At 62.8% G+C, this 16,072-nt stretch overlaps 1 protein-coding gene across 1 annotated transcript in view; it reads left to right on the forward strand.

Moving 5' to 3' along the window:
- The window catches only part of SCUBE1 (signal peptide, CUB domain and EGF like domain containing 1), a 133,659-nt gene extending 117,846 nt beyond the window's left edge, over positions 1-15,813 (forward strand). Inside the window, exons 15-24 of the mRNA XM_029954109.1 lie at positions 864-977; positions 1,747-1,887; positions 2,997-3,200; positions 5,643-5,804; positions 7,138-7,305; positions 8,858-9,019; positions 10,642-10,839; positions 12,168-12,320; positions 12,646-12,725; positions 14,811-15,813. Of these exons, the coding sequence (XP_029809969.1) occupies positions 864-977; positions 1,747-1,887; positions 2,997-3,200; positions 5,643-5,804; positions 7,138-7,305; positions 8,858-9,019; positions 10,642-10,839; positions 12,168-12,320; positions 12,646-12,725; positions 14,811-14,963 (1,535 nt within the window). The 3' untranslated portion in view covers positions 14,964-15,813. The remainder of the gene's footprint in view (positions 1-863; positions 978-1,746; positions 1,888-2,996; positions 3,201-5,642; positions 5,805-7,137; positions 7,306-8,857; positions 9,020-10,641; positions 10,840-12,167; positions 12,321-12,645; positions 12,726-14,810) is intronic.
- The last annotated feature ends 259 nt before the right edge of the window (positions 15,814-16,072 follow it).

Raw genomic sequence — 16,072 nt, forward strand, 5'->3', positions numbered from 1 at the left:
CTCGGGGGCCAGCACCATACTGGGCCGAGACGGAGGGGCGCTCATGGTCAGGGTACCGGGAGGCTGAGAGTGGGGCTGGGACCTCCAAGCAGCCGGGCTACAGGCTGAGACCCAGCGCAGGGCCAGCAAACTGCGGAATGGCCCTTCCGGCCCAAAGGCTCTGGGCCATGGCCCCAGTGACCCTGAGGTGCTGGTGGCCTACAGGTCTCAGAGTCCAGTTCAGTGCAGTGACCCGCGTGCACTGTGAGCACATGGTCCCAGAAGTCCCAGAGGCACAGCCCATCTCCGTGCCCCTTGGGACCCACCAGCCAGGTCACGGTCAGCCCGGCGGAGGCAGGAGGCAGTGTCTCCACAGCTTTTCACAGTCGGGATGTGGAATTCAATGATACAGGGGAGTGTGTGTGCATTGAACACACAGGTGTGAGCCCGGGTATCTGTGACTGTGGGGTTCTTCAGTTCTAGCCCCTGGGGTTTGCTCTTTAAGGGGACCAGCAGCTTGGGGGCTCTGTGTTATTGCAAACCCCCTTCCCTTCCGTGCTCCCCTCGCTCTTCTCTTCTTACCCCCTTTTCCCAACTGCATGAGCCACGTGCCCTGGCCGTGGTGATGGGGGAGGAGGGGGAAGGCCTCCCCCTTCCCCTCCCCCTCCCTCTCCCCAGGAGACCTCTGGCTGGGTGGCCCCTGGCTTGTGCTTGACCCCGCCACCCATGCTCCCACCTTCTTCGGGCCCTGTGGGGAGAGAAGTGAGGCAGTGGAGGCTCCCCAGCCCCAGCCCCCAGTGGGTCTGTCCCGTCTGTGGCCCCGCCCCACCACCTCCCTGCTCACAGGAGAGGCCGCCACTCGGGGGGGTCTGGGCTTTCCCCAGGTGCACCCACCTCCATCAGGCAGAAGGCCCGCTTCAAGATCCGAGATGCCAAATGCCACCTCTGGGCCCACAGCTGGGAGCCACCAAAGGAGGCGCCGAGGCAGCTGCTGCTGGGTGAGTGGGCTGCCATGGCACCGACCCTCAGGGGGGCGGGGGGGGTCCCCAAGCCTGGGAGCTGGGAGCCCAGGGGCCCAGGAGTTGGGTTTCCAAGGCTGGTGGCCCCTCCTTGTCACCATCACAGTCCCTGAGCCCCCAGGAGCCAAGCCTGGAGCACCACAGCCAGCAGTGTGTCCCTTGGGAAGAAGGCCAGCATTTGGATGGAAAATTCAGGTCTCCCAGCGTCCCTGGGGCCTGTCGCCCCTGCCTCCCCCGGGGTGGGTTAGAGGATCGCACGCCCAGGGCAAGAGCAGCCTGATTGCGTCCAGGAGGCCTCACGGGTTCACACAGGGGCTCGTGCTTGAAGGAGGGGGGCCAAGAAGGATGTTCCAGGCTGGGGGTCAGCGGTTAGCGTAGGGAAAGCTTGATGAGAAGGGCCCAGGAGAAAAGCATCCCAGCTCTGTTTCCACAAAGATTTCCTGAGCTCCGTAGGATCCCTCCCCAGACCTAACAGAGCACAGCACTCACACAGACCTGACCCGGGCCTGAGCTGAGCTGCGCAGGCGCCTCTATCCTCAGCGGCTCGATGGGCTCAGGAGGGATGGTGCGGGGCCTGGCTCGGCCACCAACCCGCTGTGAGACCACGAGCACGCCTGGCCTTCTGCAGCCTCAGTTTCCCCACCTGCACCGCGGACCGTCGGGCGAAGCTTGAGCCTGGCCAGTGGCAAACTGTGCTCAGGCTCCCACCCCGTGCCACCATTGCCACAGCGGTCCCCTCTTTGTCCAGAAAACTGCCACGTGACCTTTGTGAACTTCAAGTGTGACTCCTCCAAGAAGAGGCGCCGTGGCCGGAAGTCCCCATCTAAGGAGGTGACGCACATCACTGCGGAGTTCGAGGTGGAGGCAAAGGTGGAAGAGGCCTCAGGAGGTGGGCGGGGCTGCTGAGGGCTCAGGGGCTGGCAGGGGCCTGCGGGCATGAGGCTGGGCCCCCCCACCCCACCCCAGTCACTGGACGCAGAGGCCAGCCAGGCAGATGGGGGAGCTGGCGCGGGTCCATGCCCATAGCCCAGGATGGAAGAGGAGGCGCAGGGCAGCGAGAAGCACGGGGCTCAGGGGCCCGCAGTGATGGCCACATGGCCTCTCCCAACCGTCACCCGTATGCTCGCTGGGGCCTAGAAGAGCTAACGCCCGTAGCCTTTCCAGAACAACTGAGCCCCAGGCCTGTCTTTCCCAGGTTCCAGAGGGGGGCTCACAGTGCTGGCTTGTGTTTCATGTCAGTGCTTTCTGGGACCTGTCGACAGATGTGTACTAGGTGTGCCCAGGCCCTGGGCACTGTGGAAATAGGGGACCAGGCCGAGGTCCTCATGCTGTCAGCACGCCCAGCGACACACACACAAACCGCCCAGTGCCAAGGGAGACCCCAGGTGGTGGGGCCTGAGAAGAAACAGGGCCCAAAGCTGAGGTGCCTCCCCAAGAGAGGAGCCCAGGAAGTCTCCCCAGAAGAGGCACCACATGAATCAGGACCTAACATCAAAAATCAAGTGGAAGAGGTAGCAGGGAATGGTGTTTGGACAAAGGGAAAGGAACGGACGAAGGCACAGAGGTCAGAGAGAATGGACCGTGTTCAGGAAGCAGTGAGCGGGGCAGGGTGGCTAGAAAGCAGAGTTCACAGTGGGCGACAGACAGCTGGGGGCTAGAGCGGCGCGGCAGGCGGGGGCCCCACCACGAGGGACCTTGGGTTCAAAGCCAGAGAGCCGGCGTCATTCTGGGAACACCGGCAGCCTCAAGGCTGTGCGAGTGGCAGGGAGGGGTGCCCGTCCGTGAGCTGTGCCCTGGGGAGGTGACGTGGCGCAGTGGCGGAGGCCTACCAGGCAGCCTTGGGTGGGTCACACCTGTCGGTCTCACCTGTCGGTCTCACCTGTCAGGTGGACACAGCCCCAGGCCCATGTGGCCGCTGTGAGAACCTGCTCTCGGCAGAGGCCTGGCAGAGGGGCAGCTCTGGGGGGCTGCGAGTGACCGTCCCTCCCGCCCCCACAGAAACCTGTGAGGCCGACTGCCTGCGGAGGCGCGCGGAGCAGAGCTTACAGGCGGCCATCAAGACTCTGCGGAGGTCCATCGGCCGGCACCAGTTCTCCGTCCAGGTCTCAGGCACAGAGTACGCGATGGCCCAGTGGCCGGCCAAGGCCCTGGAGGGCCAGGGGCCGTGCAGCGTGGGCCAGGTGTTACAGGACGGGAAATGCGGTGCGTCCCTGCCCGTGGCCACTGGGATGCCCACCGGGCAAACTCCCTCTGCCCCTCCTTCTGCGGGTGGCCTGGGTAAACAGACACCTCGGGAGGGGACAGGAGACACAGAAGCCTGCCACAGACCCCTGTGGTGCTCATCACCATGGAAGAGCACTCCCCGGGAGCCAGGCCCTGGGCAAGGCTCTTCTTGCTGGGCAGACGTTTGCACATCTAACCCCGCCAGGGTCCTGCGGACAGGCAGGACGGGCGGAGCACAGGCGGGCACGGCCACAGTGAAGGGGCAGGGGGGCGGGGGGCACGGGGCCTAGTCTGTGTGGCCAGAGGCTTCCCAGCAGAGCCAGCGTAGGAGCCGAGCACAGCAAGGATGCAAGGGAGGGCTGCCCGGGGCTGCAGCACTAGCCACAGGGAGCAGGCCAGGCCCCAAGGGGGCTCAGCCAGGGCAGCCAGCCAGGGCCCAGGCCAAGGCGGCGAGTGACCTGACCGAGCAGGGGAGCAGCCTTACCACCGCGCCCCAACCGCCGTCTCATCAGGGGAAGGCTTCATGGAACGAGGGCCGGGGAGGGGAGGCGGGGGGAAAAGGAAGGATTGTGCTCGGGCAGCGGACAGGGCAGAGGGCCACGGCCTTCGTGACATCATTCTGTTCCCTTTAATAGCTTATTTTGGAATTTCAAATGTTCAGAAATACCGCCAGGCAGAACTTCCACGTTCTCTTCATCCCGATTCCCCCGTGTCCCGTCTCATGCCCTCTGGGGTGTGTGTGTGTGTGTGTGTGTGGCCCTGACCCCACCATCCGGCCCCCATTACATTTCACCCGCTCCTCCCACAACGCCCCCATCCTCCACATTTAGTGTCTCCCCAGATCCCTTCATTCTGGACCAGTCACTTGCTCCTTCCCTGCCCCTCCCGATCCCACTGTCCCCAAGGGCTGGAGGGTGACCCTAGCAGACTGCGCCCCACGTTTCCAAGACCAGCCTCCATTCTCGGCAGGAAAGCCACATGGAAGCCCTGCTCTTCAGCGCCCCCATCAGGAGGCACAGGATACTGACCCAGTCCCCCCCTGGTGCTTCTGCCTTAATCCACCTGTTTCCTTCTGTAACAAGTGAGGGTTTTCCAGGGATGTATTCTGAGTTTGCACCCACATCCTGCTCCCCATCAGACAGCCCCCCACCCAGCAGCCATCGCGCCCAGTGGTCACTCCAGCCGGATCAGCACCTCCACTGTGGCTGCTGGGCGGTGTTCTCTATTGCTGGCAGCGCTTGTCCGGGTGTAAGTTAGGGCTCTCCAGTAAGAGCCCTGCACGCCCCCCCCCCATTTATAAATCTGTCTGCGTAGCCACACGTCTGTGTACTTACATCAATGTGGACTGAGATTCCGCTTTTACTCATGGGGGTGTCATCCATTCCTAACATGATTTAGTTCGGTGCTCAGACCGCCCCCATTGTAGCCAGTAGGTGCCCCATCAGACCGGCCCCCGCATCTTTTTGACGCGTGCCATGCCTCTGTCACTCACTGAGGATTCTCTGGCACCAAACCTGGACTTTCTCTGCCCCAGCCTTTGGAATCAGTCAGGGCCCTAGGACCCCTAGAGGAGGAGGAGGACGTGGAGAAGCCGAAGTGGGCTTCTCCTTGCTCCTGGGCCATCATTGCTTCTAGCTCTCACTGGGCAGAACTAGAAAGCACGAGTTTTTATATATATTCGCATTCACGTACGCAAGTGTGTATGTGTATTTACGTAGGTGTAGATGGATACCTCAGAGTGCGTGTGCATGCACGTGCGTGTGTGAGCGTGTTTTATGAAACCATGAGTTCACACCAGTTCAGTATCTCAGGCCTTTCTCTAACCTGCTCTCTTCTCTCTTCTCCGGAGGCACATTCAGCTCCCTTTCTCCTCATTTGCTCAGGCAGTCTTCTTACTCCTCAGTCTGCATGTTTGCATGATGCAGGCAGCCACACTGGCTCTCCCTTCAGCCCCCTGCCCCCGGACAACCCCAGCCCCCAGCCCTTCCTGTCCCTGCCCCGTCACTGCCCCCCCCACGCCCTCTGCACCACCCGTACCTCCTCAGAGGACAGCTCTACCACATGAGGAAGGAAAGGGGAGCGGGGAGAGCTCGGTTTGGATGAGGGATGTCGTCTGGGAAGCAGTTGGCACTTGGGCCGAGGGGCTGGAGGGCAGGATGAGGGCTGAGGAGGAGGGGTCTGCCCAGGCCCCTGAGCAGGTGCGCCTAGGATGCGGCACGAGACCAGGGTCAGGCCTCCAGAGCCTTCACAGATGGCTGCTCCTTGCTCCTACTGTCCTGAGTGGATGTGGGCCCTTCTGGGCCCCTCGAGCCACGGGGATGAGGGATGCGCCCTGTTGGGTAGGGCAGAGCCCGGGAGACAGACCGCCCAGCCACCATTCCCACCTCCACCACCAGCCATCTCTCCACTTTGCTTTTGCAGTGGCCTGCGGGCCCGGCACCCACTTCAGCGGAGACCCGGACCAGTGTGTGCCGTGCGCACCGGGGACCTACCAGGACGGGGATGGCCAGCTCAGCTGTACACCGTGCCCCAGCAGCGACGGGCTCGGCCTAGCCGGGGCCCGCAATGTGTCCGAGTGTGGAGGCGAGTGCGGGGCCCCCTTGGAGCGAGGGGTTGGGATGGCCGTGGGGGTGCTGGGGGTCCCTCCTATCTCTACTGAGGTCCCCAAAGCAAAGGCCTGGTACCTCGTGCCAGTCCGTAAAGCTCTGTGCCGTCTGCAGGGCCCGGTATGGTTCCCAAGTCACCACACTCACAGAGGACACTGCACACCCGCAGCGTCCCTGTGCCCACGAGCCCCAGGCCGTACTTAGCTCACTTGAAAAGTGTGGTTCAGAAAGGGCTTTCCAGTTTACAGACCCTCAGTCATTTACAGGCCACCTCACTGTCTGTAACGGGGGCACCCGGTGCTTTCGGGTTGACCAAACGCATTACGTTGTGCGGAGCACCGCCTCCTCGTCCAAGTGCTCTAGGGGGTGTCCCGTAATCTCAGCAACAACTACTCTATGTAAAGAACTTTACAGCTTGCCCTGTAGACGGCTTGGAAAGCCCTTGTTTATTTACCAAGCACAGTTTGGTTTGCAAAGGGTTTTTCCAGTTACACCTCACGTAACCACATCTGGGAAATGGACTCATACCCCCACCCATCAGCTTCCCTTCCCGGGCCACCGTGGGGACTACCTAAGAGAACGGGTGGGGAAAGGTGTGCCCGAGAGGGTGGGTGACTGGGATCCTTAGGACAGTGGAGACCGCAGCCAGCCCTCTCCGGGGTACGGGAGAGCTCAGGGCCCGGCCTTGAGCCTCTGCAGGCTGGCTGGCTGTGCCCTCTAGGAGTGTGGGCTCTGCTCTTAGTGGGAAGGCGACTGTTTGAGAGCAGAAAGTGGCCACCACTGGTAGGAACAGAGAATTCAGGGTCTGGGCTGAGAGGGCCCCCACCCACCCCTCACCAATGCCGGAGCGCCCTCTACATCCCGACTTCCTGCTGGGTGTGCGGTCCCCTCCCGTTGTCTGACCGGTGCCCTCCGGGACCCCACCGACCCCTTCCCTCTGCTCGGCCCAGCCCTGCGGGCAGACAAGGCAGGCCGGCCTGGAGCTCGCCGGCCCCTACTCCTCATGTGAGGGCGCAGGGGCCCCGGGGAAGCCCCTCTGACCTAAGTGACCTTGTCCAGCGTCGCACATCCCAGCTCAGCAGCAAGGCCACTTGCTCTTCAGCCCGCAGCCCTGCTCGCTACTGGGAGAGGTCAGGCCTGGCCCGGCCGAGGTCCCAGAGCACCCGAACCACTGGCAACGTCCAGGCTGGGGGCCAGCTCCCTCCCGCCACCCCCTTAGCGCCCTTCCCCAGGGCACGTGAGGGCTGGGAGCAGGGTCTGGACCCAGGCGCCCACTCTGGCTGGCCTGAGCTGTGACCTCTGACTTCCAGGTCAGTGCTCCCCAGGCTTCTTCTCCCCGGATGGCTTCAAGCCCTGCCAGGCCTGCCCGGTGGGCACGTACCAGCCGGAGCCCGGGCGCACGGGCTGCTTCCCCTGTGGAGGAGGGCTGCTCACCAAGCACGAGGGCGCAGCCTCCTTCCAAGACTGCGAGGCCAAAGGTGAGACAGGCTGGGCTGCTCAGGGGCATTTTCCCTCGACTCTTCTCATTTCCGGCGGGCAGACCTCCAGGGGCAGCGGAGGAGGCGGGAGCTGTCAGGGACCGGGCACTGGTGACCAGCACCATGCCTCATGCTAGGACGGGGACACAGGGCTCAACACAAGCCTGCCCGCGGGTCTCAGATGGGACAGGCAGGCGGCACAGTGGCTGTAGATGGGAGCTTTGAGCCTGGCTAGAAGGAAGGCTGGGAGGCGGGGGAGGTGAAGAAATGTGGGGGCAGCAGGGACAGTGGGGCGGGCTCCGGCATCTCACCACCTGGGGCTCCCCCTTCAGGGCCGCAGGGACCCTGAAGTGCAGCTGCACGTTCCCCTCCACGGTCACCACGTCTCCCCTTCACACGCTCCAGCCCCCCATGGCCTTGGGACCACTCTGCCCACCCACTGACCCCCATGTTCTTGGGAACAGACAGACTGCTCTGCAGCCTCCCTTCTGGAAGGGAAAACCCCACCTCTCTAGCCCCACCCACCCTCCAGTTCCTGCCAGGATTTCTCTTCCTCACTGGGAACCTTGTAGCAAGAGTGTCTGGACTCCATGTCTCCCTGCTCGCCCTTTCCTGATCCCGACTAGTCAGTCTGAACCCCACTGGCCCCCGATCACCACTCCCATCAAGGCCAGAGCCAAGTCCATTCCCAGCCCACACCTCCCACAGCCCCACGGTCCCAGCATGACTCAGCTGCACTCACCCCTCACCTGGTCATGCCAGGGACCCCGGCCTGGGCACTCACTCCAGAGTCTGTATAGAAAGAGCATCTGCACGGTGACCCCACTTTCTGTCCCCAGCCCAGCCTCTGTCCTGAACTCGCTGCTACACCCCCAGGGGACAGCCCCGGCCACATCCAGCAAGTACCTATCACCCCACATGGCCAGAGCCCCTCACTTTGCCCTATGGCCCCCCTCCGGGTCACAGCAGCTCTGTCTGCCAGGTCCTCCAGAGAGACCTGGGGAGCATCTGAGTGCTCGGTCCCTGACCTCACGCCCAGGCTGTGTGCAGCCCCTGCCAGCCTGTCTGAGCAGTAACTTCTCGCCACCCCACTGCTACCCCCGTGCCAGGCCCCTGCCCGCCCCCGAGCGGCCCCCAGGGACATGCCAGGGCATAAGGGGCCCTCACTCAGGGCAGAGCCTAGCATGACCCCTGGGCCCAGGAGCTTGTCCCCATGGCCCCTGACCTCCCCTCTGGCCACAGCTGGCACCGGCGCAGCCCACCTTGGCCTGCGCTTTGCCCCTCCCTCCCCGCAGACAGTCCCCCAGCCAGCTGAGTCTCCCCTCAAAACCCCTGCCCCTCTGGAGTGCCCCGCACCCAGCCTTACATCCGTGCCCCATTCATCGCCTCTGAACGCGCAGACAGGGGCAGACGGGGGCGGGCCCGGGCGCACGAGGCGCAGGTCACCAGAGGGCAGAGAAGGGCCTGGTACTCTGTGCTGGGAGGACCCGGGGCAGGGAGGCCCTGGGGAGAACGCCCCCTGCCCTTTCCCACCGGCGCACCTGCCCCGCAGTGCACTGCTCCCCCGGCCACCACTACAACACCACCACCCACCGCTGCATCCGCTGCCCCGTGGGCACCTACCAGCCTGAGTTCAGCCAGAACCACTGTGTCGCCTGCCCGGGCGACACCAGCACCGACTCGGACGGCTCCACCAATGTCACGCACTGCAAAAGTAGGTGCCGCTCTTCCCGCGGCTGGGGCGCTGGGGGCTGGAGGGGGTCCTCACCTCATGTGGTGTCCACAGGACACCAGGGACTTCTCCCTGCTCTGGCACATGTATCCGCTCCGCATGCGGTGCCCACCCGCCAGGGCAGCCCGGTCTCCCGTGCCCGGCCAGGCCCTGCCCTGGGCTCTGGGTCTGTGGAGGGAAAAGCCAGGCCCCGTGCCCGGGGACTGGCGGGGCAGCTGCCGAGGCCGGGCTGTGCTGCTCTGAAGGCCGCGCACCGCCGGACCACCAAGTGGACACAGACCAGACGACCTAGGGCGCAGGAAGGGCCGCTCGGGGCGTATTGGCCAGGGGACCAGCACACAGCCTTCTCGCCTCTAAGAGGAGCTCAGTGTAGCCCAAGGAAGTGCCGGCAGCATGAGAGAGTTCGGGAGGCAGACACCCCACTCCGTCACTTAGCAAGTCGCTTGGGCACGACGACAGGATGCTACCTTTATTTTAGATATTTATTCATTCATTTTTCAGAGTTTTGGGGACAGATTTTCCACCATAGGCCCCTTCTCCTAACAGACCTCCAGCCAGCTAGCCCTTTGAAGTGGAGCTGCCTCCACTCGTGGAGGGTGGCTCATGGCCTCCCGGGGCCAAGCTCTGCGGAAACAGGGTTTTATTTTTTATTTATGTTTTTAGTTTAATTATTTTGAGAGAGAGAGAGCACCAGTGGGGTAGGAGCAGAAAGAGAGAATCCCAAGCACACTCCACACTGTCAGCACAGACCCCAGTGTGGGCTCAAACCCACGAACTGTGAGATCGCGACCTGAGCTGAAATCAAGGGTCGGATGCTCAATCGACTGAGCCGCCCAAGCGCCCCGAGACAGGGTTTCAAATGTCCTAATGAGTAAAAGTGGAGAAACCTAGGAGGAGGAGAAGCTTCTGGAAAATAAGCATAAAAATGAAAAGTTTTCCAGAAATGTTGAGTTTTACAAATGAACTCGTGTAAGAAAACGCTGCGTATTCAGTATTTCCATTCAGTTCTCTTTGTAGAACTCAGGTGACTTCATCCGTCAGGTCGACCCTGGAAACTGTGCAGCCCACAAAGCTGTCACATTTGGCCTCGCCAGGGTCACGCAGCTCGGCTAAAAAAGAAAAGAGGGGAAAGCTTGTCTCTTTCTCCTCCCCGTGCTGCCTGCGTGTCCCTGAGCCATCCTGCACGGTGGGGGCGGGGGGTGACCACACTTGGCACCTAGCAGCACACAGGGCGTGGAGTGAGTGGCAGAAGTGGGGTTCGCTAGGGCCTTCATGCCGGCCACCGCAGGAGCGGGGCCAGCAGGGGAGCTGACACAGGGTCCCCCGAGGGGAGAGACCCCATGAGAAGAGGAGCTGGAGGCCGGGGAGGCTGGGGAGGCCAGGCTGGCAGGTGGGGAGGCCCAGTGGAGGCTGGGGAGGCCAGGCTGGCTGGGGGGAGGCCAGGGAGGCCGGGCTGGCAGGTGGGGGAGGCCAGGCTGGCTGGGGGAGGCTGGGCTGGATAGGTGGAGGCTGGGGAGGCTGGGCCTCTGAGGCCGTTGAGGGCCCGCCCATCAAGGCACCTGTGCAGCCGCCCTGAGCAGGCCCTCGGGACCCGGTGCCCACAGACCAGCACTGCGGCGGCGAGCTCGGGGACTACACCGGCTACATCGAGTCCCCCAACTACCCCGGCGACTACCCGGCCAACGCAGAGTGCGTCTGGCACATCTCCCCGCCCCCCAAGCGCCGGATCCTGATCGTGGTCCCCGAGATCTTCCTGCCTGTTGAGGACGAGTGCGGAGACGTCTTGGTCATGAGGAAGAGTGGTGCGTGCAGGTGGCGGCGGGGGGCGGGCTCTTAGCGCTGGTCTGTCTGATTCAAGCCCTGTGGCGAGCGGGGGCCGCGCCCTGGGCGCAGGTGTCAGGGCCTGGCCGAGTCCGGTCCCCATGCTGACCATGAGCCAGTCTCCTGCCGGGTGTCCTGTCCTGCCACACCACCCACGGTGAGGCCCCGGGAGCGAGGCCTGTGTGTACCCAGGACACCCCAGGTCAGGTAGCCTGAGCCTTCCCCTCCTCGAGCCCCGGCGTCCCGGCCCCTCCCCCCTGTCAGAGGCTGGCAGAGGGGCTTCAGGCCATGAGCAGCAGGCCGGACCTGGCAATGGGTGCAGCGGGCAAGGACATGAAAGGCAGGGAAGCACTGCCTGTGTCCCCCCAGGAACCGGGTGATGTCCCTTAGAGTTGAGGGGCCAGGGCCCCTCACCGCTGCCATAGGGCTGTGAGGTTCATGGGGAGCAAGCCTATCAGAACATTAGGGAAGAAGGAGGTGGACAGGGGTAGGCATGACCACACCTGCCCGCTGGGGTCCGGAATGTCTCTGAGGCACAGAGACCAGAGCAGAGGGAGATGGAGGGGGCTTCTGTCCACTCTGCTCTCTGTGTTCTGTGTTGTCTTTGTTGCCACATGGCTGCATCGCCCACTCAGTACAGCGGAGAGGCCAGCAAGGCCAAAGCACCTGCCCAGGGCCACACGGTGGGTCAAAGCCTGGGGCCACCCCCTGCCCGCTCTGTCACCAGCGTCCCTGGCCCCCAGCACCCTGCCCGCAGGCTTAGACTCCAGCCGGTCAGCCTCTCTTGCCTGCAGGGCACCTCAGGGAGGCTCCCCAGGGAGCAGTGAGAAGCACGGGACCCTTTGGCCAGCCCCATGCACCCAGAGTCAGCAGGCTCACCCCTGTTCACCTGTTCACAGGGCAAGGGGACTCCCCAAGTGTGACCATCCGCCCCGGCCCTGGTTCACGCTGGGTGCGGGCATGAGCCCTGTCCTGGGGGCACATCCCTCTCTCTAGAGGGAGACAGTAATGACCCAGCAGAGAGGAGCCGTAACAAAGGGTTCCCCGAGCAGAGCAGGAGCATGGCAGTGTGAAGATGGGCAGTCAGGGGGGCTTCCCGGAGGGGAAGACACAAACCTGTCTCCAAAGGAGGAGGATCTGGGGTTGAGGGTGAGGACAGGGACTTGACGCAGAGGGAATAAGGGTGGCGATCAGGCTGGATGGGATGGGGGAGCTGGGTGGGGAGGCAGGCGGCCCAAAGCAGGAGGACAGGGGCCGGGTGCAGAGCTGCGGACTGGCGAGCCACTCGGGTCCTCGGCTCTGCCCCCAGCCTCACCCACATCCATCACCACCTACGAGACCTGCCAGACCTACGAGAGACCCATCGCCTTCACCTCCCGCTCCCGGAAGCTCTGGATCCAGTTCAAGTCCAATGACGGCAACAGCGGCAAAGGGTTCCAAGTGCCCTACGTCACCTACGACGGTACGTGTGGCTGCACGGCTGCACGGCGCACCCAGCCCAGCTGGCTCTGCGCCCAGACGTGGGGGAGGGGTGGTGCCGGTGAGGGAGCCCTTGGACGCGTCTGTGGGCTTCAGCGTGAGGGGCCGCCCAGGCAGGGTTCTGGGGTGGAATACGGGTTTCTAGCGAGCCAAACCTCGAGGAAAACCGTCGGGTGGAGGGCACAGAGGTTCAGAGGCAGGACAACCTGAAAGTGGATAAGGGGAAGGCAGAGGCTGAAGGGGGGGGTAAGGGGGTGCAGGGCCTGGAGCCTTCACCTCCCTTCCTTCCCCACTGGCGGGCTTCCTAGAGGACTACCAGCAATTAATAGAAGACATTGTTCGCGACGGACGGCTCTACGCCTCGGAGAATCACCAGGAAATTTTAAAGGTGAGTGAGCTTCTTTATGGGAAAGGATCCGTGTGGTCCCAGGATGGTGGCCTGTGATGTCCAGGGCCATCCCTGCCCCCAGCCCCCCAGAGACATGAGCGGGGAGAGGGTGGTGACAGGAGAGAAGAAGGGGGCCTGGGCAGGGGGGTCCTGAGGGCGGGGCCTGGCCCCAGTGCATCTGTCCCTGCAGACCAGAAGGTCCGAGGCCATCTCCTCAGGGGTGTCTGGCCCAGCCCTGGGGACTGGTCTTTGGGCAGCTTCCTTACCCACTGGCAGCCTCACTTTCCTCTGCCATGAAATGTGGCAGGATCTGAAAATCGGTAGACTCCACCCCCGCCCTTGGGACCCCTTGCCTCCTCATCTTGCTCATGGCTTGGGAAGCAGAGCCACCTTGTCATCATCCAGGAGGCCGTGGCCGTTGCGCAGTGGGCCCTGGCCAGGTCGGAGCCCTCGGTTCTCACCACGATAGGCCGGACCCAGGGATCTGCTCGGGCTGGGGGCGCTGGCCCCGGCCCGGCCTGGGAGCTGAGGTGGACGGGACCAGAGCAGGGCCGGCAGGTCCCCCCACCCCCGCTGACACCTGTTCTAGCTGTCACTTACCGCTAGGCAGCCCCAGGCAAGCCCTCGGAAACACGGGCGGCTCCAAGAGTTTGGGGCTTCCAGCCCCAGGCCTGGCGCACATAGTAGGCAGTTTATAGACAGAGGGGTTTGCCCCTGATGCTATTGCAAAACCTGGACTTTTGGAGCCTGTTTGGTTTCATCTGTTTAGTAGGAACCAGAGGGTCACGCTGGGCTCTCCATCAGGCCATCCTGACTCTCCTCCTCGCCCCTCCCCTGCCACCCTGGGCCCTCTGCCCTCAGCCCCACCCCTGCAACCAGGAGCATCTCTCCAGAGCTAGAAGCATTTCCATCACTTAGGACAGATCCTGGGCCAGCGAGGCCACCACCTGCCTCCACAGTGGCTCTCAGGCTCCTGGGGCCCCACACGGCCCTCCCTCCACAGAGGGTCCCGCTCCACATTCTGTCCCCCCACCTGGCTGTGCTGCTCCGGCCAAATAGGAGGAGCTCTGCATTTCCCAAGGGCGCCTGTGTGAGAAAGGGGGGGAGAGCCCTCGCCAGGGCACAGCAGACCTGGACAGCATATGCGGCCCCAGTGTCCCTGTGACACAGAGTCCCCGTGCAGACAGCCCCCGCCAGTGCTGCCTGCTCCGGCCCACACGGCCCCCTGCCCTGTGCTCCGAGGCTCACCCTCCTCGGGTGAAGGAGCTGGTGTGTACACGGGGCTGAGATTTCAGACCCCGGACTGTGGGCCTCAAAAGCCCGTGCCTCGGCTCCACGTTTTCTGGCTTCAGCTTGATGGATTATTTTGGTTTGGGTTTTTTTTTTTTTAACTTTTTAATTAAATTTTTATGGGTTTTTTTATTTATTTTTGAGAGAGAGACAGCGTGAGCAGGGCAGGGTCAGAGAGAGAGGGAGGCACAGATCTGAAGCAGACTCCAGGCTCTGAGCTAGCTGTCACCACAGAGCTCGATGTGGGGCTCAAACCCACGAACTGCGAGATCATGACCTGAGCCGAAGCCGGATGCTTAACCAACTGAGCCACCCAGGCACCCTTTTTAAATTTTTTTAATGTTTATTTATTTTTTAAGAGAGAGACAGAGACAGCGTGTGAGTGGAGGAGGGGCAGAGAGAGAGGGAGACACAGAATCCAAAGCAGGCTCCAGGCTCTGAGCGGTCAGCTCAGAACCCACAACCATGAGATCATGCCCTGAGCCGAAGTCAGACGCTCAACTGAGCCACCCAGGTGCCCTTATTTGGGTTTGGTTTTGCAGAACTCTTCTAAAATAAAATGTATTGGACCATCAAGTTCAAACCAATAAACTAAAAAAAAAACAAAAAGGAATTCACAGCAAAGAGAATCTGTGGGATCCTGAAACCCACGGAGCAGTGTAGACCCCCCCTCCTCCCCCGTCCTTACAGACAACCCACCCCAGACACTGGAGAGGCAGTGGCCAGGGCCCCGGGCCCCCACTCCCCTCCCCCTTCCCCGCTCGGCCTCATCACCCGCCTCCCCGTGGCTCGCAGGACAAGAAGCTCATCAAGGCCCTGTTCGACGTGCTGGCGCACCCCCAGAACTACTTCAAGTACACGGCCCAGGAGTCCAAGGAGATGTTCCCGCGGTCCTTCATCAAGCTGCTGCGCTCTAAAGTGTCTCGATTCCTGCGGCCCTACAAATAACACAAATCACGCTGAGGGGCTGCCCAGCCTGGGGACGGCCAGTCCCCCCACGGGGAGGGGGCGTCCCTTCCCTCCGCCGGCAGAAGCTGAAAGGCCCGCAGGCCTCCACGCCGCCTCGGGAAGTCACCACGGCCCCTGCCCTTCGGAAACACTGACCGGCTGTGGGAGTGAGACCACGTGCAAGCAGAGACCCCAGCCCCTCCCCCGCACCCCTCGGCTCGCCCCGTTGGGAAAACACTGCTCAAGGCCGCCTTTCTTCCTCCCTCCCACGGCCGGTCTGATCCCAGGACAGTGCCCTCTCCTGGGCGGCCAGGATGCTCTGTGCCACCACGCCACGCGCAGCCGGGTCCTGGGCAGAGTACGCATTTGGGGGTCACAGGTGGCCTCACCCGACACCTGAGGAGAGGGCAGCGTGGCGGCCTCTGTCTCCAGGCAGGCTCTGTGAGGCCTAATCTGAGACGGGAAGCCAGGCTGCGGAGGGAGGGGTGTGGGAAGGCGCCTGGCAGGCTCTGATAAGCCCATGCCGCACCTGCAAGGCATCCGCACCCCAACCCCTCCGGCCTGGGGCCCAGGACGCAGGCGCCATGTGGCTGGGCTCTAAGGGTTCTGTGATGGGTCAGAAAAGAGCTGCTAGCGGAGGAAACTGTAGATTTGTGCTTTTCCTTGATAGAGCATCTAATTAAGTACTATATATATATGAATATAAATATAAATATATATATACTTCTATTTGTGGGTACTTTAGGAAAACTCTCTTTAGTGACTATAAATATGAATTGCAACCCGCCTCTTCCCTCGTGAGCATCCCTGAGTGATCCACCTCCCCCCCCCGCCGCAGGAGCCTGCTGCCCCTTCTCCGTGGAGCCCGGGCGGGCAGGGCAGGACAGGAGGGGCAGGAGGGGGAGAAGGCAGGAGGGGCCGGACAGGAGGGACAGGAGGGGCAGGAGGGGGAGAAGGCAGGAGGGGCCTGCAGGAGGAGGAGGAGGAGGGAGGAGGGGCCTGCGGGAGGTAAAGGAGGCAGCGGGAGGAGGTGGGCTGCTTCTGGACACACCTGGAGCACAGATTCTTTAGGATCTGGGCCCGATGCTTTGCTGGAGGGTTGCCCTCAG

This window comes from Suricata suricatta, chromosome 10, assembly GCF_006229205.1.
Source record: "Suricata suricatta isolate VVHF042 chromosome 10, meerkat_22Aug2017_6uvM2_HiC, whole genome shotgun sequence".
NCBI classification, from domain to species: domain Eukaryota; kingdom Metazoa; phylum Chordata; class Mammalia; order Carnivora; family Herpestidae; genus Suricata; species Suricata suricatta.